General features: G+C 37.6%; 1 protein-coding gene across 1 annotated transcript in view; it reads right to left on the minus strand.

Annotated features, from left to right (window-relative positions):
- LOC139447227 (transcription factor Dp-1-like) overlaps nucleotides 1-21100 on the minus strand; it is a 32384-nt gene extending 11284 nt beyond the window's left edge. The window contains exons 1-4 of the mRNA XM_071228463.1: nucleotides 20698-21100; nucleotides 19290-19408; nucleotides 1272-1326; nucleotides 384-475 (exon numbers count right to left, since the gene is read on the minus strand). Coding sequence (XP_071084564.1) covers nucleotides 384-475; nucleotides 1272-1326; nucleotides 19290-19408; nucleotides 20698-20746 — 315 coding nt within the window. The 5' untranslated portion in view covers nucleotides 20747-21100. The remainder of the gene's footprint in view (nucleotides 1-383; nucleotides 476-1271; nucleotides 1327-19289; nucleotides 19409-20697) is intronic.
- Between the last annotated feature and the right edge of the window lie 208 nt (nucleotides 21101-21308).

Here is a 21308-nt window from a genome sequence, read left to right on the forward strand (position 1 = left end):
CATGCTAAGACCAATTCATGGAGCCAAGCCCTGATAGAACAAGTTTATGAACCATTGGGCAATATTGGATGAATGAGTATGGTTTTACACTGCTTTCAGCAATATTCTAGCATTATCACAGCGGGGGACACCAGAAATGGACTTCACACATTGAACCCATGTCGGGAATTGAACCCGGGTCTTCAGCGTGACGATTGAATGCTATAACCACTAGGCTATCTGACTGCCCCTTGGGGTAATATCGACACTTGGCACATCTCGAACTAAGGCTAAGTAAGTACTTTGTGTTAACAAACTTCTACTACATAAGCAAGTGATACCAAACAACCAATTCACTCCAGTACGAAACTATTGTTAACAGCAGCAACTGGGTGTAGTCTTACTTGTGCATTGATGGCTTTAGGAAGCAACTGTGGCTCTACTTTGTAAGGTGACATCTTAGCTGGTGAGGCGATGGGCACCGCAACAAGGATCGCTGAAACACAAAGAATGTTTGATAACAAATCATTATAATATTGATCAATACCAAACATAAGTCAAAACTGATCTTCAATATCAACATATCAGAATTCAATAATGATGAGCAAAATTGCAAAACTGCTACTCAGGTAGGACTAGGTTTCATATCCTTGTACATCTTCATGTCAAACTTTGTTGTATCTAGGGTTGTCTTCTAATTTCTTTTATAAACTTCAAATTAACTTACAGTGTTAGAAATTGACACTAGTCCTATAGTCCTGGCTAAACTGCCCAATAGTTAATGCATCCTAAGGACTGGTAGCAATTAGCCCATTTATGGTTTTGCCATGTTATCACAGTCAGAACAGACATCCAACAGCAAATATAATAAACCACAAAAGAAACATCACTTCATGAAAGTTTCCCATTAAAATATCAATGCAATTTTGGGAGGTCTCTCGTTTTTGATAGCCTGTATCCAAATTTAATCTTGACGTCCAAAATGTGATACAAATATAGATTTATTATGGGTCGCCAAACCACAGCTTAACAAACGACCATGGTACCATGGTAAAAAGTCCTGAATAATCCATGGAAATCCATGAGAGAGAGAGAAACAGGAAAAGAAATGTCTGTATATTCAAAAGTCTGATGATTTTATTTGTGTAAAGTTAATGTCACTTATAATATAATATATGATGTCTACATACTAACATTTTTCAGAATCAATATTTCTTGAGCTTATTTGCATATATCATCAAATATCCAGACAGAAAATATCTCTTATAATGAATAACATCTGAAATACTTACGAGTTTTATGGTCTTTAAATCCTCGCAGTTCACCATGAGAATCAATGATACCAGTCTGAACAAAGAGAAATTCATACAGAATACATTCACACTGGCAGACTTCACTTGGAAAACAGTTGGGTTTGACAGATTCATCAAACTAACCAATGTACGGCAATTGAACAATATTGAAATGTCTGGTACGGGAAAGAACAGAATATTATTCATTTCATTTTTGTGATAGCATGGCAGCACAGAGGCAAACAATAGTCAGTGAAAGCCAATGTAAACAGTTTAAAGGCAAATCCACGCCATAAGGAAAATATTCTTATCGAAGTTAAATATGCGATTATTTTCCTGATTTTTAGAATATAATTTGAATATTTCATAAACCTTTTACACACTCGCTCTCCCTTCAATAACGATGAATGTCAGAAACAAGCCATGCTGAATGTCAGAAACTGAACACAAACTTCACATTGTCCACTGAATATCGTTATTGTGTATGGACTGATTATTGGATACAGATGCAAAGTCTTGCTGACCCAATCTTAATGACAGTATTGTATGGTTCTGGACATTGAGGGATGGATGGTGGACCAGACAAACCTGTCTTTGATAATTGGAGCAATATCCCGGGGTATGGTGATAAACAAACAACAAAGTCACCAAAACTGAACACCCGATCTATTTAGTCACTGACCTCTTGAAGGGGCCTTGGTTCCTGGGATCCAATTCGAACCCAGAATCATGGGACACACTGAACATATCATGTTCAGCAAATCCTCATGACGTATAACTCTTACAAGCCGTTGAACTCATGAGATAATACTCTTACAAGCCATTAGACCTATTGGCATGTTGCATACCACCCAAAGAGGAGTGAGTTTGGTTCAATGCCACATCTAACAGTATTCAGGGTTAGAAATTGGCACTAGTCCTATAGTCCTTGCCAAACTGCCCAATGGTAAAGGTATCATAAGGACTAGTAGAAAATTTCCATTTTTAAGAGTTTTGCTATATGTTATCATTATAAGGACTAGTGGGTGAAAACTGTTAGTTTCTAACGCTGGTACTATTCCAGTTATATCTTAGTGTACCGTCCAAAAAGTCATTGCTATTAAGAATGATGACTAATACCTTGTTTAAATTTCCACCGAAAGGAATATAGCACTTCAAGCTGATCCAGAGACAAGGACTCAAACAACATCAACAACATGATGTATGCAACAGCTACAATGGTTTCTATGAGCAGGATCAGACATACTTGTAAGAGAATATCTTTCCTAAAACAATTTGAAGCACCTTGTACAGCAGACACCTGGAACTGAAGTCCTGGTGACCTGGTGCATTAATAACAGCACAGTTGAATCTGTCAAGTAGGCTTACAGCTAAAGACAACAAGATCTATTAAGAAAACTTGGATTACAGTATTATCGATTCAACAACTGAGGGCTTGATGTCAGAGCTTTTGTAGTGAGCACTTCAGCTGAAGATCAGATGGAGCCAAGGCAGATCAAAACAGATTCGTATTCAAATGTAGTCTCATATAATAAACAAAATATGACATGATGTGGATGGAAGGGTAGACATGTAAATAGCAAAATGATTTACGATCCAATCACGAACATGATACGACATGTGGACAAAGGGAAATTCAACATTGACATGCTATATAAAGAAAATATTGAGTGACCAAAAAAACATTACGATTTTACATATTCAAACAAACTTCAAACCTTGACAAGCATATAGTCTTTCCCTGAGTTAAGATTTTGAAATAAAAAACAAATACTTCATTTATACACTTGTTATCAGCATGATCAGTGATCTATTTCAAAATACATCATTACCAAAATCCCACCTCATAACATTCCATGAACCAGGTGATCATTCCAGCAGAATTTGATTATTATTTTAATCACACAATTATTAACACATGCCTATTCTGAACTAAAAACCTAACAATGCTAATAAACACTTTTCAAAACCATGAACTGTCAAAAGAAGACTTGATAAATTCAAAATATCAAACTAAAAAACCACAAAAATCAGAGCACACAAACCTTCAAAATCAATAAAATTCACCAAAACCCCACAGCCTATCTGCCCATGTGCAGAATGTACACCAAGCAACTTGATGTCCAATGCCTATAACATCTACTCCTTCCACAATCCAAGACGTGAGCCCAGTACACACAACAAGCAAGCCACCCTGAGTTAACCCGACAGTCTCGCCTTCATCTTGGGGCATTCTTATTATAATCAGCGACAGGTGTTTCTCGCTTGGCCCAGTCACTCACCGCCTCTGTGACCCCAGTTTATGTGTGATGGAATGAACAAAGAGACACCAGCCAGCTTTCAAAAGAAACACAGCTACAGCATTGGTTACTAGCTGTCGGTTGGAAATTCCCCTACCATGCCTGTTGAAATCTCGGCAACAACGAGACCAACGATCAACCCAATTCTTATTGATTCGGCACATCTTGGGCTATATTACATGCCCAGGTGTTAGAACTAAACTCAAAAGCTTTACTAACCTGTTGGGTAAAGATACATTATGCCCTTGTAATGTTAAAACAATGAGGATATTTGGAAATTTGTACTAGCCCGCAAGAATTTGCACTAGCCCTGGGCTAGTGGGTTAGTGTTAATTTCCAACCCTGTGACATCCACTCTGAAATGGCTAAAATTCTGGGATAGGTAGTGGCTTAGCTATGTTATCATTTCTGGTTGTAAATTGTTCCTATTTAATAGCCTGACACATATTCCTTGAAAAGAAAGAAGTCTGTATTGATCACATTTCATAAGTCATGTAAGAGACATTTTATACTTTTGACATTAAGCACTTGGTAAATCATAAGGTTTCAAAAACAAATAGACTTCATGCATTTAAAGCTAGTCAACAGAAGGAATTAGGAAAGCATATTGTCACAAAGTATTGAATATTTTCTCATTCTGAAACACACTGTAAACATCCTTCATAAAACCTTGTTACAAGTCCATAGTTTGAGCTATAGGCTTTACAGCCTCAACTGCCTTCACAGAATCTTGTGAAAATATTTTTTTTTAAAAAGCAGGGCTTCATTTAGAAACTTGATTTAACTTGCACCAGGTGCATGTTGACATGAAAACCAAGTCGTGCCAAACAAATTGAGGTTGCATAAATTTATCAAAGTTGAAAGATAGGCACATGAATAAATTGATGCATTGCTGTAAAATGTAATAGGAACATGTACAATACTTAAAGCACCCACAGTTTAAATTATGTTGCTCCCAAAGAAACTTTCAAAGCATTACACATAACACAGGAATAGTGTTGTAGCATAGTAAGTAAACTTTAGAGGTGATGAGTGAACACAACGTTTTGGAGTATATGCTTACTCCTTCATCAGGTGAAATGATGAAGGATCATGTCAATCATTTCACCTGATGAAGGAGTAAGCATATACTCTGAAATGGTGTGTTCCTCATTATAATAAGGAAATTGGCATCCATATATTATCTTTCTTAATTTTGTGTAGACATAAATTATATGAAATCTTTTGACATGCACAAACATCAGGTTGCATCCCTTGACATCAAAACATGGACAATTTTCACATTGTCATTGAGAACAAAATGAATAGAGGCAAATAAACACTGGTAAGAAACTAACTGTCATTCAAGGCCCAGCAAGAATTGAAATCCTATCCTTGCCCTGTATTATGGGAAGTAGTCACCAAACTCTTCAAACACTACACAAGCATTAACAGCATTACAAACTAACGTTTTTAGCCGATGTGTCCATATAATGATAACATAGAGTAAAACCTGTCAAAAGGACAAACTTCTACTGGTCCTTATGATACCTTAACCACTGGGCAGTTTGGCAAGGACTTAGAGGACAACTGCCAATTTCTAACACTGTCATACCACACTAACAAATTGACAAGGATCATTGATAATCATGTAGAAATGTCATTCACTTGTACCAAAAACAACATATGGTTTCCAACAACAAAATCATTCAGGCTGAAACCAGCCATGTGTGTTTCCGTGTGACCAAAATGCCTTTGAAAGTTCAAAATTTTCCTCTGAGAAAGCAATTTTGTTTCTTTTCTAAACAGACAAAACATCAACTAAGTGCATCAACAAACTAACAACCGCCAGAACCACCTTCCTATCTGAAGCGGGACATTATTGCTTGAACCAAACATGTAGTCCATATCCCATGACACCGACAAATTTCAAATAGAACATGCATGTCCAGAGCAAATAAGCTTCGGGTCTGAAACTTTAACTCGAAACAGCCTTACTGACGGATTCAACAACGAGCCAAATTTAAACTCACCTGAAGAAATCCCCAAATTTCAAAATTCACATCCAACCTACCCTAAGGAGCAACCCAAATGACAGAATGCAGTGAGATATTCAACTGTCTTCCAAGTCCCCACCAGTTGAGTGGCAAGCTATGTAATTAGGTGCAAGTGCCATTAGCAGTATTTGTGTTGATAAGCCCTGTCCAGATGAGCTCAGCAGTCACAGCAGCTTCCCTGTCCATTGTCTCCCTCCAACATCCGCCATGCTTCACTGGCTGGTGATGAGCCTCACCAAACAATACAACTCTCCAGTCAAGCTCGCTTAGGACACACCAATTGCACTGAAGGTGGTTGGGTGGGATTGGTGTGGGGGATTAGTGCTAACCAGGCATAGTAAATTGGTCTGTTTTTATAGGATGCAATTAGGGAGTATCGTGAACCTGTTGTTTCAAGAACAGAGCTTCAAATCTTGAACAGCTTTCCCCATTATGATAACTTCAATTTCAATGGTCATGATAATGTCCTAAGATATGAAGGAATTATCTAAGTTAACAATGAGATCATCCAAAGCCTTTCAGAAAGTACTGACAACATGTGAAGTAAGTTTTCTTGTTTCTCAATCAGTGGTTGGTTACTGTTTTGTAGGACTGCTGACAATTTGACTTTGTTCTCGTATCATTCAGTTGATTACTTTGTCAATTTTGTGAGCCTTTTAACTCAATCTACGACTTTAGCCACTGGTCCAAATACTGAGTACAGTAAGATTCTGTTCTGATTAGAAGCAATACTAAACCCACAAAATAAACTAGAAAACTTCAAGGCCTTAGGCGTATTCTTAATAAAAACGGAACTAATAAAACGCATCTAAAACCATAATAACCTACCAAATCAAAATCACACAAACAAACAATCATCCACCATACCCAGCTACCTTAGTTCTCCTCCTCAACCCCATCGGCATATATTCCAAATCTCAAAATTCCCAAATTCTATATAAGCAACCCCTAAAGCCCCCTCTTGGGTTGCACAGACCACCCTCGCCCCTTTCGGAAACACATTAAATGGCCTGGCCGGGCCCGTGTGCGAAATACGCATCAGTCGGAAAGCGCACGTTAAATCTCCAAAGTAAGTAAGTAAGTAAGTAAGTAAGTAAGATTCTGTTCAGTCCAGTAATAATATTCCATATATAACACTTAAATCGACTGAGATAATGCTAAGACTAGAGCCATATGCATGCTAGTTGTCTTAATTCTTTATAGCACAGACTTTTTTTTGTGATAAAGGGTAAAATACATGAAACCCATATATACTACTAAAAGGAAATGACAGATTAACTATAGCATGTATAATAAGAAGAAGAATCAGATGGTTCTTAACTTCTGTTGAGTAGTGTATTAATTTGATAGGTCTTTCAATGTAACGTGCATGGAACATTTTCATAATTGGTCACACTTAGCCACTACTGCCAAACCCTAAGTGGAAAAAATAGCTACGGATTGTATTTTAAGACTCAAATCTAATAAAGACACATTTGGTCAAGTCAAATGAATAGTTTCTGGTAGATTAACATCTAGTCTCTGAAATGAACATATCGTACAGAAAAAATAACAGTTGTTAAATTATCTTTTAAAATTTATAAAAAGGAGCCCACAGACTCTCTTCATTTTCTGATACTGCAGAAATCTAGACTTGCCAAACATTATAGACTTGCATGGGCTAATATTTGATATATTTGTATCAGAGTCTGTAAGACAGACTAAGTTGCTGGCTTAACTACCAGAAACACATACATATATCCTAAACACACCATCAACTGTTAAGTATCTAAGTCCGGCCCATAACATCTTTATGTACCTACTATCAGGCTGATAGGAAGGAAACCATGACATTCCCTTGTCTACAGACTACACTAAGACCATGATGCACATATTGCAAGACAACCTTTCATAGGTCCAGGAAACAGTTAACACTTTTATCCTAGCCTTGGGACCAATGACCCCCATGTTTTTCCCAAATGCCCAGTTCAAACAATACATGGGCCTGTTTTGGGTGACTGGCCCCTTGTAAACAGTCTCTGCTTATCAAGACAGGCTAGTCTCATCCCCACACACTAGACCAGGCTCTTTGTGTGGCAATGATTTATACTGGACAATAAAGCTGGTCTCAGCCTGGACCCAAGCATAACCTGATGTAACCAATGTGGTCAACAGTTCATCCACAACTGCGTTTGATTAACAGACATCAAATACCCCCATCATCCTATTTGAAGAAAAGGGTTTGTCCGGATAACATGTCCTTTCAAATCTTTGTTTGAATGATCCGAAATAAACTGTTGTTGTGATGAAAAATGATGGTGGTCTCTAAGAACCATTTCACTTGAATAACATTTTACAGCTGTACCATTTTGTCCATTAAACTACAATGAATGAGTAATGGCAGAGAAAATACTGGCAGTGGCCACTGGCCTGGAACAAACTGCCCAATGTTCAAAGTATCCTTTTGGCTGAATAGAAACTTATTTTTAGAACATTCTGCAAAGAATGAGTTGTTTGGCTTAAATTAGGGATGTCACTGTATATTGCATTATTAGTTAATTATTAATGTCATGTTGCATCACTACATATTCATTAATATCAATACTTATAATTCATTGTCACAGAAATGTTGACAAAATATTTTCAACAAAATTCCACTTGTTCAGAGAAAGGTCTTCCAAACCTCATTAAATATTGAAGTATATCATCAAGGACTTGAAAATAACTAACAGCCCACGCCATAATTCAACCAAACAGCAACTGAAACCATGATAATGTTAAAAACACCAAGTATAACACTGCAATGAGAGTTTTGGAAGGCAATCCCTTGTTCCTTGACTCTGGTCAAGGGCAATAGACTGCAGGCACGAATGTCTGTTCCAATGGATTACATTCTCCTTATCCCGGGCCTCACATTTCCTCCATAAACCAGACTCATTAGCAAACTGGTAACAGAAGTAATGGCTGCCCCTAATTAAATGGATTTGTCAGACAAACAGTGTTGTTGCCCTGTTAATATGAACAGATCTGTTTAACATGTTCAGTCACAAAGAAAATCATGCTTTTTGAAACATGCTGTTTTGCTGCACCTCACAAGCAAGAAACATGATAAAATTGGAGATCAATAGATTGTTGGTGACAGAAACATTAAACCAATGTCCTTCCGCTATCCACTACAATACTGAGATAGCTCATAAAATGTAAGAACTGAATGAAATATATTTCTCTTAAGCAAACAGTTCTTGAGTTTTAAACCTTCAGAATAGTGGGTTTATGGATTACCAATATATCCTTGATTACAACCAGAGTAGGATATATTGTTAAATGCATTTTCAGCAATGTGGACTTGACAGAATTATCTACAATGATGAACTAGCGCTTACATCATATTTTGGTTTAGTGGAACTTTTGCAGGAGAAATTTTTGTGTGAGAGAGTGAATGTTGTTCTCAAGTCTGGACCAAACAAACCAGTGTCTGAAAGAATCAGCAAAATACAATAAATGCTACCTAACAATGTCAAGCAAGCAGCAAAGTCAACAAGACTGACCACCAAATCCCCCGAAGTCGGAATGGAATACCAATGATAGAAACTGGCACTAGTCCTTTAGTCCTTGCAGAAGTGCCTAATAGTTAAAGGTATCGTAAGGACTAGTAGAAATTTGCCATTCATAAGGGTTTTGCTATGTTATAATTATAAGGACTAGTGGACTAAAAATGTTCGTTTCTACCCCTGAATATCGGTGACATATTCTTCCCTTGAACCTCAATGGATTGTTTTCATTCTGAAAATTACTGTTTTGTGAATCAGAAGCCGTTTCATTAAAATCTGAGTGAGTGAGTGAGTACGGTTTTATGCTGCTTTTAGCAATTTTCCAGCAATATCACGGCGGGGGACACCAGAAATAGGCTTCACACATTGTACCCATGTCAGGAATCGAACCCGGGTCTTTGGCTTGACGAGCGAACGCTTTAACCAACAGGATACCTGACCCCCCCTCATTAAAATCTGATCTCTATGCTCTTTTCCGCTACACAAAGATCTGAGAACATCCCATTCAGGACATATTAGAATGACCTTTCGATAACTTCAACTGACCATTTATATATGACTAACAGGAAGATGAAATCGCAAATCAAAAAGCAGTTTTCTCAAGCTTTACGTCACCAGTTTCAAATTGCAAAATATATTTTGAGAAAGTTCTCATTTCAAATTTAATAATGTGATCCAAAGAAAATTGTTCACTGCAATTTATTACAATAACGTTTCATGTATTCCAATGCAGACCACAGTATACTGCATGCATACTTTCATCTGTAATTGGTTATGAACATGAATAATAAAAAACTTCCCCAACACATTTTGTAAAAGTTTGTATTTTGCTGGATGTTGCTATGATCACAGAGCATGAAGTAACAGACACATAATCTACAGGAAATGGTCACAGGAAACAGATGCTAGTTTCATCATTTCAATTTGACTCATCCTTTGTTGTCACCTAGGTAAACCTTTCCAACTACATGTAGATGAAGATATGATGGCTTTTAAAAATAACAATAAGACAGTATTTTCCAAGCCCACTGCTGTACATATTCACATCATATTTCATATCATGGTATAGTGGTAATACCGGTAATACCTCTAGCATGTAGACATAGATTTTAGGTTGCATTTTTCAATAGGTTGCACTGGTGCATGTTTCATATGGCTAAATCGAGTCCTGAAATGTGGTCAGGCTTGTTTGGTTTGGTGAACCGTGTTTACATGATGAAAGCTTATAAATAACCCATGTGAACAGAATTAGGATTCATAAAGTTTTGAGATGGAATAGACTTCATATTCGTAGCACTACTTAATCTTGCAATTGGCACTTTTCTCGCATAGAACTAGCTATGGTCAAAGGTCAAGACCACTGGAAGTTTATTGCTTCGCTATGTACACTATGTCTATACAACAGACAATATTTACTCAATCACACCATTAACAAATCTTTGTGAATGATCTTGATTTGACATGACCTTGATGACGTTTCTTAGTATTCAGGGAATACAGGGTCCAATATTGTGAATGTCCTTACAGAAGCTATTCCTGACAAGGAACTTCCTCCCTGCTCCTTGGTTACTGACAATGCTGCCAATATGGGGGTTGCTGCCAAGGAGGTGGATTCTGAAATTCATATTGGTTGTTTTGTGCACACCCTATACTTGGCTTGTGGGAAAGCTTGGAAGAATAGTTCAGTGTCAAAGCTGATTGCTAGAATGAGAAGGATTGTGGACTTTCTTCACTGCAGTTCAACAGCTGCATCTCTGCAAAAAGAGAAGCAACTCCAACTCATCAACAAGTTGATTATTGATGTGCAGACAAGGTGGACCTCAGGAGTGGATAATGACAGCCAGATTTCTGGAACAACACCCAGCCACATACGCCACAACTGTTAACTGTCCTTACTCCACTGACATTGCTCTGTATAAGGAAAAGGCACTTACCTTGACCATTGCACTTCCTCTACACTATCAGCTGATAGATACTCACAAACTCTCAAGATACAAGATACAAGATGATGACATTGTTTGTCAAAAATGTAAAACAAGCTGTTGTTCCTTATGGACGATCAACCCTAGTAACTAACCTTTTTAGTCTACTAATCCTTATAATAACATATAGCGAACCCCTTAAAAATGGTAACTTTCTACCTTAACTCTTCAAAATCCAGTCAACCAGAAGCTTTTATGTCTGTGACATCGAGTTCCTAGAGACTCTTGTGTGATAGATGAAGCCAATATTTATCAAGAAAATTATCTGGTTGTTAAACATCCTTGCTACTACATCTTACACACCATTTGAAAGGTCTAATCCTACTGTTTATACATATGAAAGTTGTGTTTATCACATTATTTAAATAATGCATTTACAACTTAATTAAGTTCATTGTAAATAACAATTTTAAGCTTAAACATTCATAATGTCCAGATTAAGAACCAAGGAAGCAAAATTTGACTCGGCAAACACAAAATTTCACAAGATCCACTTACATATTTCTTTTATATTTTCATTGTTTACGTAATCAGAAAATTATTTTAAAATGAATTAGAAATAGTAACTGTCATCACTTGGGCTGCAACAAAAACATTATGAGGCGAATATTATTCCTATCATAAATATAGGGTAACAGTGCTGCACTTATCCAGGTACTAGTATCTGCTCAAATGCGACAATGACCAGTGACAACAATACTGTCAAAATATATATTATAAGGGTGTTGTCTTTGAAGAAATCTATGCATATAATATGTTAAGGACATTTTTAGGTACAGGGTATGTAAATGCACATGATTGCATATTCAAAAATATTTGATTCTAGTGGCCACGAATAAGGAATTAAATTCATGAATGGATACCGTTCGATTCACCGAATACGCAAGTGAATCTTAACAACCCTAGTCATCAACTATTTTCCAATAACAGCGGCTGTCTGAAATATCTCCATTTTCAAAGCTTCAAATGAATTACATGTGTGTCGAAGACTGCCATGTGACTCACCATTACAAAGCTTATTTTTTCCTCTTCACAATAGTAACCTCGTCGGTACCATGCGATTTTATTGGCTAAAAATTGATTTCTAATGATGCTTTCTTGCCAAAATCTGCTACAAGGTGCGTGATTGGTCAAATTTGTGCATGTGACTTAAGGAAGCCAATCAAATTACAGCAATGGTATTGTCCTTGTGTATGATGAATTTCAGATTTTGGCCTACCTTTAGAAAACAGCATCACAAACTTGTAGTATTTTGTTGCAAGTCATACTGGCGAAACAATGCCATGTGACGTCAGGGGTCATCGAGTGTGCATAAGTTCCTCCCAGTGATCTATCATCTCTACACACAATGTCATTGAATACGCCCAGCGGCGTTGAGAGTTTTGAATATGTGTTTACTATATATAGCCTGCGGCAGCACATTTTTGGCAAGCACTAGTTTACATAAGCACTTTCATTTTATACATAGTTCTTCTCGACATTGAAGAGGGTAAAATGGATATAAATGGGAACTAATATATATATATTATTTTTTCAGGTCATTAAGTTTCATTATAATGCACAAGAATGCAGTTTATTAGGGATATCATATTGGTGCTGAACACACCAATTATCGCCAGTGTTAGGGTAGGTTACCTCGAACTCTATCCTCAGCCCTTGGATCCCCTTTGCGATCATTAGGGTTAGGTACCCGTTTAGTGGCTATAATAGATTCATAGATTCTATAGCGGCTCCTCATATTCTTCACACAAAAACGTTGAGTAACATTGTGTCGTCACTAGCCATGCTCATGCCTCCCTCGTTCCTTACTATTATCCACATTATTCTTACAGTGTTCCCTACCACACATTTCTGTCACAAAATCCACCTGACGAATTAATAAATACCATGTCATTCACGCGTACTCGCCACTCAGGATCTTGTAGATTTTGGAATGGGACTAGAGTGCCAAGTGGCATCGGGATCATTCGTAAGTGTCCGTAGACTAAAGTCACGAGACACCATGCCTACCCATAACCTTGTAAGTGTCCGTCACCTTTTTGACCCTTTTCGTTCAGTTCCACAAAGGCTTAGGCATGACTAGGTAAATTTGCACTTTGTTTAATAGTGTGGAAGTAGCTCAGTCGGTTAGCTGTCAGGCTAACAATCCGAAGGTCGCGACGGTTTCTCGCAAAACCTGTTTGCTTGTCTTTGAGACATGTGACCAACGGCAGAGATGGTCCTCACAAGAAGTTGTGGTACTGTATTCTAAAGGTGCTCCCAGATTTTGATGAAAGGTCTTTGTTAAATTGTGGACACTTCAAGCAGGAAATTGCGATCTATATTAAAACAAGAGTTTGCCACTAACGTGGCTATATCCCACGCCCTGTTGCAGAATTTATGACATAATTACATCCAAACAAACCCTAATCTTTTTAAACCGAGGTGGAACTTGTCATGGAAATTGTAAAACAAGAGTCATCAGAAAGATGACATATCCCCCCGGCAGCTGTCTGTAAAGTAACCACTAGTAAATGTGCAATTCTGTATGTAGTGAGTCAACAGTTGAATGTTCTTTAAGAAGCATACATTGTTTACCCACTGAATGGTTTTCGAATTCTGGCCTGGAAACGAAGCCATTCCCCAATGGAGTCTAGGTCCAACTTCTTTCCATAAAAATTGTAAAAAATAAAAATACGTAAAAAAATAAATATCAACAGGCACCACTTCAGTATGTGCCTGATAGCTTTGGCAAGTTTCGATCAAATACACCGAATGGTTTTCGAATTCTGCCCCGGAAACGAACCCCATCCCCAATTGAGTCTATGTACAACTACATTCCATAAAAATTATAAAAAATAAAAATTATAAAAATCCCAAAATATCAAAAGGCACCACTTCAGTATGTGTCTGATAGCTTTGCCAAGTTTCGATCAAATATACTGAATGGTTTTCGAATTCTGCCCCGGAAACGAACCCTATCCCCAATTGAGTCTATGTCCAACTTCATTCCATAAAAATTTAAAAAAATAAAAATTAGAAAAAATCCCAAAATATCAAAAGGCACCACTTCAGTATGCGCCTGATAGATTTGCCAAGTTTCGATCAAATACACTGAATGGTTTTCAAATTCTGCCCCGGAAAAGGAAATGATTACGGACGGACAGACGGACGGACAGACAGTCTGGCTGATCGCTATATCCCCTCGCATTATATGCCGGGGGGATAAAAAAGTAGAGTTTGGAACCTAAGTCCATCCATCTTCCCGAGGCAAGTGAGTTAACTGACTATAAAAGTCCAGTTTCCACCCTTGCCGAACTAGGCTGGTATTATGGTGTTACATTTTGGCTGGACTAACGAGTCTATGCATAGTCCAATCAAAATCGCGCACAGAAATTGAAATACGGTTCGCCAAGTGTCATGCAGATTTCGGTCGACTGCAGGATTTGCAAAGCATCTGCACCGCTAACTCGTCAACAGATATTTCTAAATCTTTTCATGCTTTTAATCAAGGTGCTCACGTGATTTGATGCACTTTGCGATGTAAGACTCATTTTATCACAATATAGATCTTGATTATCAATCAGATCGTCTTGAATGGGCGCCACCGTTTTGTTTGAAGCAAATGCAAGTGATACGAGAGGTTGAATCTGATTGGTCCATAGGAGAGGCATAGAAAAGAAATAACTCGTAATAGCCACTGGTGGCGCTACGATCGAGCCCAGGAATTCCAGCCTAGTTCGGCAAGGGTGGAAACTGGACTTTTAAAGTCAGTTAACTCTCTTGCCTCGGGAAGATGAAGTCCGTCTTGTTTGCCATGGAAACGTAAAAAAAATAAATTCTAAATAGCAAAAGGCTTCAGTTCAGCATGTACCTGACAAACCTGCAAAGTTTCATGAAAAAATATTGAACGGTTTATGAGTTATGCTCCAGAAACGAACCCTACCCTCACAGAACCTAAGTCCATCATGTTGCCATGGAAACGTAAAAAAATAAAAATTTCTAAAATTTCTGAATAACAAAAGGCACCAGTTCAGCATATACCTGACAGACCTGCAACGTTTGATGAAAAAATATTGAACAGTTTATGAGTTATGAACGAACCCTACCCTCACAGAACCTAAGTCCATCTTGTTGCCAGCGAAATGTACAAAAATAAAAAAAATAAAAATTTCTAAATAGCAAACGCACCAGTTCAGCATGTACCTGACAGACTTGCAAAGTTTGATGAAAAAATATTTAACGGGTTATGAGTTATGCTCCGGAAACGAAACGTGGCGGACGGATGAGGCCCGTTTCTATTTCCCCGGGGGATAATTATGGAACTTTGTGAATGTATCGTGCTAGGTTACGAGCTGCGACAAAGATTTTTCATGCACATATTTTCGCATTAAATATTGTGACCAAGCCGAGAAACCAAGGCAACAAAAGCCGAGATGGCATTTGACTTAAATTACACGCGATCGCACGAAAAGATGGAAATAGTTAAAAATAATAATAATCTATTGATAAATAGAAATGGAATACGTATTTCAGACATTGTGAAATGTGATCGATTTCATAAATGAAGGTTATGACAGGTAGGTTGATTAAATTATATACTATTTTGACTTGATGACTTGGCCGGCCTATGGGCATGCTGTGTCTGCAGACTTGAGGCTTCTTGGCCAATGTGCCGGCCTACGGTGTTGAAAGAGTAAATTATTGAGTAGTTTGGCAAGGATTTAAAGGACTAGTGACAATTTCTATGGCTGGCGATATGTGGGACCTGTTAAAATACAGTTCATCACAGCCACATTGCTGGGTCATTCTTACAATTTCATTTCCTGACAGACAAACAAAAATGTTATCCGTATGGGACACTTACACTCACTGCTATTACATTGATTTATATAATAGAATTGAAAAAAGTATATATTGCAATAGTGCTATTGCAGTACTATCGAAATAGTCAAAATAACCAAATAGTTACCTCTAGTAACCATGAATAGATCTAAATTGTGTGGGCAAGTTTGAGGGACAACATAGCTGGGATGATTTATACAAAATTTCTGTTCCATGGGCCTTGTAGTTTCAGGGAAATGTCGAACATGCAAACGCAGCACAACAAAAGCACACTTGACTTTCAGTCAGGTGTGCTAAAAAACATCAACTCGTAAGTCACAAGTAGCATGTCAACTGTAAGTTAGTCTGGAGGTATTCTTGCAGATCCAAGTTTGCAGATGACAGAAGTAATGATTACTGCAGGATGGATACAAATAGCTGCCACATATTTATCAAGTATCTCCAACTGAAAGGGCTAACATGGTTTCAGCTTTAAGGAAATTGCTCCTTCCATTGGCACTGTTATTACGTGGGAAGCGGAGTTCAAGAGGTGATGAGAGATCCTCGAGGATGATCAAAGATCAGGAAGACATTAAACTGTCACCATTGAGGAAAATTTTGATAAAATAAATGTTACATTTATGGATGAACAACGACTCACGACACACCACTAGGCCAACACAGCAGGCATCTTTCATGTGGGAGTTGAGAACATTCAGAGCAATGAACTGGACATGACACAGGTTTCACCATGCACGGTTCCAAGGCTTCTGACCCCAGATCAGAAACACTGGTTTGATCATCTCGTGAGAATTTATGTCATTTTGACTTTTGAAGCAGACTCAGTTGGTTTTGATGAGCGAATTGTAACTAAGGATGAGTCTAGGGTTTACCACTTTTGTCCTGAGACTGGCAACAGTCAAAGCAGTAGAAACGTCTTACTCCTACAACTCTGAAGAAGGCAGTCTGTTCCATCATACCAATATAATTCTAAGCCGTTTAGGCAACTGTGTGAGAATATATGCCAAAAGAATTCCACAGATCCATATTGAATTCCAGAGTACATATTGCATCATATTCACGCAATAGTATACTTTTCACAACTACCTTGAGGGTGTCCTTGACCTTTGTTAAAGAACATAATTTACATTTGATTTGGTTGACCTGTAAAGATACATACAAATATATATTTCCATGGCTTCAGAGGTAACCATGTCTCAGAAACTGACAATGATATAACCATCTTTTACAAAAACCTGAATGCTGACCTTGACCTTTGACTATTCTTGGCCAGAGCAGGGACCCACCAAAGAGAAGGTGTATACCAAGTTCAATGACAAATGAATTAATATTTTGAGAGTGTGTAACAAAAATATTTTCTAAGGATGTTCTATCTTGTTACCCTGGCCTGTCCATGGCATTGTGTCAAATGAATTCCCCAGGCCAATTTGGAAGGAGTCCATGGAAAGAATAATCTCTGATGCAGGTGTCAAAGTTTAAATTTTTACCAAGTAGCCATATACAAGCATTTTTGTGGGGTAGTCAGTGGTAAAATCAAGAAGTTAAGCCAATATTGTTGGTAGCCAAAAGCATTTGAAATTACCTTTCATGAAATCACTATTATAATATGTACAAGTTATAGCATTAGTCTTGGAATTGTATATTAGTGGAAACTGTACTTGATTTTGTAACTTGTGACTCCAAAAATGATGCAATTTATGTTACAAGATTATATAGGTATATCCTTGCTTATCCAGTGAGCATTGTCAACTGAAAAAACATACTAATTACATTAATATTTCTGTATTTCTGTTCATTGTCGATTTTAGCAGGACTTATACGCAAGTACAATTACTAGCATGTTTTCCACATTTAGCTATTATCTATTTTTGTGTCTTCAATGTGAAGCAATAGAATTTAGTTTCCACAAGATATTTTCAAGGTAGTCTTTTGGCTACCTCTGAATTTTAGACAGACAAACTGAAACTTAGGTCGAATTGGCGACCGTTTTAGTCGCAACTTTGAGGCCTGTGATGTCAATTAGTAGTTCACTTAACACTTATCACTGGTGTCAACAGTCAAATCCCACCAAAACTTAATGTAGTCGCACTTCAGATTTCGCTGCTAAAATGTTGACTAGTCATTTCCCTTGTTTCTCATACTACTTGAACATAAAAATAAACAAATACACTTATAAACATTGCCAATAAATGCATATCATATAATTAATTACAATGGTAAATCAGTAGATGCAATATTAAACATTCACAAAAATGTTTACAAATAGTGCTAGGATATAAGCAAATTTTTAAGCCTCAAATTCTACTAGCCCCTAAGACACCCATAACATAAGACGGGCTAGTACCTAGCTACATCCTTTATAAATGCCTTGTGTTACATTTCTCTATCAACTGGCTTTCATCAGAAACTTTCATCATAAGATACAATCAGGGTTCAGTTTAAGGACCTTGACTAAACTTGCACCAGGTGCATGTAGCCATGAAAACCTGGTTGCACCAGACAAAAACCACGTAGCCTCCTGGTCCTATACATTGATTAGTTAAAACATAGTCCGATCTGCTGCCAGTGTCGCATAAATTGCTGTAAAACGTAATAGAAACATTAGCACATAATCTTGAAGAACCCACACATTGATGACGTCAAGTCTAACAATGCATGACAAATTACACATACCACATGGATGAATGACGTAGTGTGGTAAATAAACTTTGGAAGTATTGAGTGTGTTAAAAGATTGATTTTGTGGGGACAAGTATATCTTCCCGAGGCAAGAGAGTTAACTGACTATAAAGGACCAGTTTCCACCCTTGCCGAATTTCTAAACCTTGATCAGAGTAAAAGATCTCATTATATCATGGAGTCCAACTTCATCAATGTTCATTGAACAAACAAACTAGCTACCACAGTGACACAAATAATCAAATTCTTCCTCTGGCTAGATGCGAGATTCAATGGTCATCACAATTGACTGTGATTAAACTATGTTCTGAATACTTCACCAAGACATCACCCAATCATAAATGTAGAAAATAAACAAGGAAATACTTGCTACAACTCGCTAACAAACAGCAGCTTGGTCAAAGTTTTTGCGACTTTGACAGCAAGGCCATGGTTACCAAATTTGACTTGCATTTGAAGACATCCCCAAGACACCTTGCCATCAAACATGGACAAATGCATCAACTTTGCTTTTACGCTGACAACAAAGGGACAACTACAGAGATGGAGAGTGGAACTTTGCTTGTCAAAGAGAACAAATAACTATGTCCGGATGACACCTTTAGGGGTTTGGCCTTATTATTGATGCTATTTTGAATCATGTTAAGGTCAAAGGAACAAGATCTACCTCTTTAGCATAGCTTTCCAAGCCTGTATCCTTGTAGAATTGTGTAAGATCATCTTTGAGCTCCAGGTTCCCTGACTTGGTTGGAGTGACTGCAGTAAGTTTCACTGGACTGACTTGACCTAAATAAATAATATAAAAGTGTATTGACATGATAAATAGAAGTAAAAACCATGAGTTTGTGATTGATATTTCATGCTAACTTAGCAACATTGCATACATTTTATTGGCTTTACATTTTCTTTAATTTTGCTGTGTGTCTGTTGTATTGTTTAACACGAATCACATTGGCAAAATTACAAGCCATATTCTTGACAGTTGGAAGAAACACTGCAGCAACGAAAGAACATTATCAGGCAGTGAATCAGAAATTATAGGGTCTGCCCTTTCGACACAGATTGGAAATGAAAAACAGTTAGGGTTTCCTGGCAGAGGCCATCTTGTCTCCCCAAATGCTTCTGGTTTTCAATCTAGAATCCTTATACAACAAGTTCACTTTTGATGATTAAGTATACATATATACAGGTGCTATAGGATAGATATATAGATTTCAAAGTATGTTATGGTTTGCAGTCAATCAGAGATGTAGAAATATGCATTAATTCCCACAGCACATATTGGTAGGTTTATCTAGGGGGTTGATCAGCAGCAACCAGCATAAACAGCTGATAACTAACCATGAACTATTGAGGGGATAAACTAAATTCATCTACACATCCCGATCCCAAATATTCCAAATTCTTTCTTTGATGCCGTCAAGAATTGTAATCCTCCAACACCAGGCTGAGATGAAGGCAAGATTTAATTTCAATACAATGTACTAATCAACTCTTCATATGAGATTGAATCTATTCAAGTGTGGCTTGCCAGCATGACAATTTGTTTTAGGGTTTGCCTGTAATGCCATTAACACTTAAATACTCACCTATGTGCAATAGTGTCAATAACACAAACTGACTTTTTTTTAACTATCTGGTGATAGACAACTATGATATAACATCAGCTGTTGATCATACACGTGTATACAAAGGTGGTGCTATATCTTGAATCATTCATACTCATAACCAACGGATGACCGATACTTGAAAAAACTTGTTATCTTATGATTCATGAACTGATATAATGCACGGACACAGCTGATTTTGGACAGCTAATAAAATGTATGCAAACCGATGTGTCACATGGCAATAGAGGGATGACATGCTTGTTGATCAGAATCGACTCGAGGTCATTTTGGGATGTCAGTGGTTAGTAAGCGAAATGCATGTATATAATTTATATATCAGTCACAAAGATAAATCAGACGATGAACTCTCAACTTGTATGATCACTGCTGATTATGCAAATTAGCATGGTATTGACTGTGGCAATCATATTTCAAAGCAAAATACACTCTATAAATTCTCTTTACCGTCATCAACCCAGAGGCTGGCGAGCGTCGTTTTCGAACTAGCAGACATCTCCTGGCGATCGAAGTCACTTGCTTGACAAGCGATTACCCCTCCTCCTTGTGCACTACACAACGATCAACAATAATATCTCATTAACTCGAAAACTGTCCTAATTGACAGGGTATCTTGTTTAAATTTCACTAACAAAATGGCGACCGATCACCACTTGATCAGGCTTTTCTTTGATCTGTTGGCATACATATCGTAGTCAGGCTGCCATCTGGACCCATTGGTCACACCAATCACGTCCAAAGATCAAACGGTTCCCATTTCGGGAACCTGATCGAATATGTTATGTTTTGATCGCTTATTCTGACTTCGATAAACTTCACTCATTTCCCCAACAAAACGATCTTGGCGGCGTCCGCCATAACTCTGCATTGATTGGCTGAAGAAGCCATGTGACTAGCAGGTGCGCTTGCGCACTGGTTAAAATCTGAGGTCAAAGTTGATAAATAGTTATTGGAAAACAAAGCATATTGACCGGATATGGTATAAAATTCGCTATTTTCTCACTCCACAGACGTTAACAATTAAAATGATACGGTTTTTCCAAAACACGACGTCAAGC

This window comes from Haliotis cracherodii, unplaced genomic scaffold (assembly GCF_022045235.1).
Source record: "Haliotis cracherodii isolate W230 unplaced genomic scaffold, xgHalCrac1.p SCAF_7, whole genome shotgun sequence".
Taxonomy (NCBI): domain Eukaryota; kingdom Metazoa; phylum Mollusca; class Gastropoda; order Lepetellida; family Haliotidae; genus Haliotis; species Haliotis cracherodii.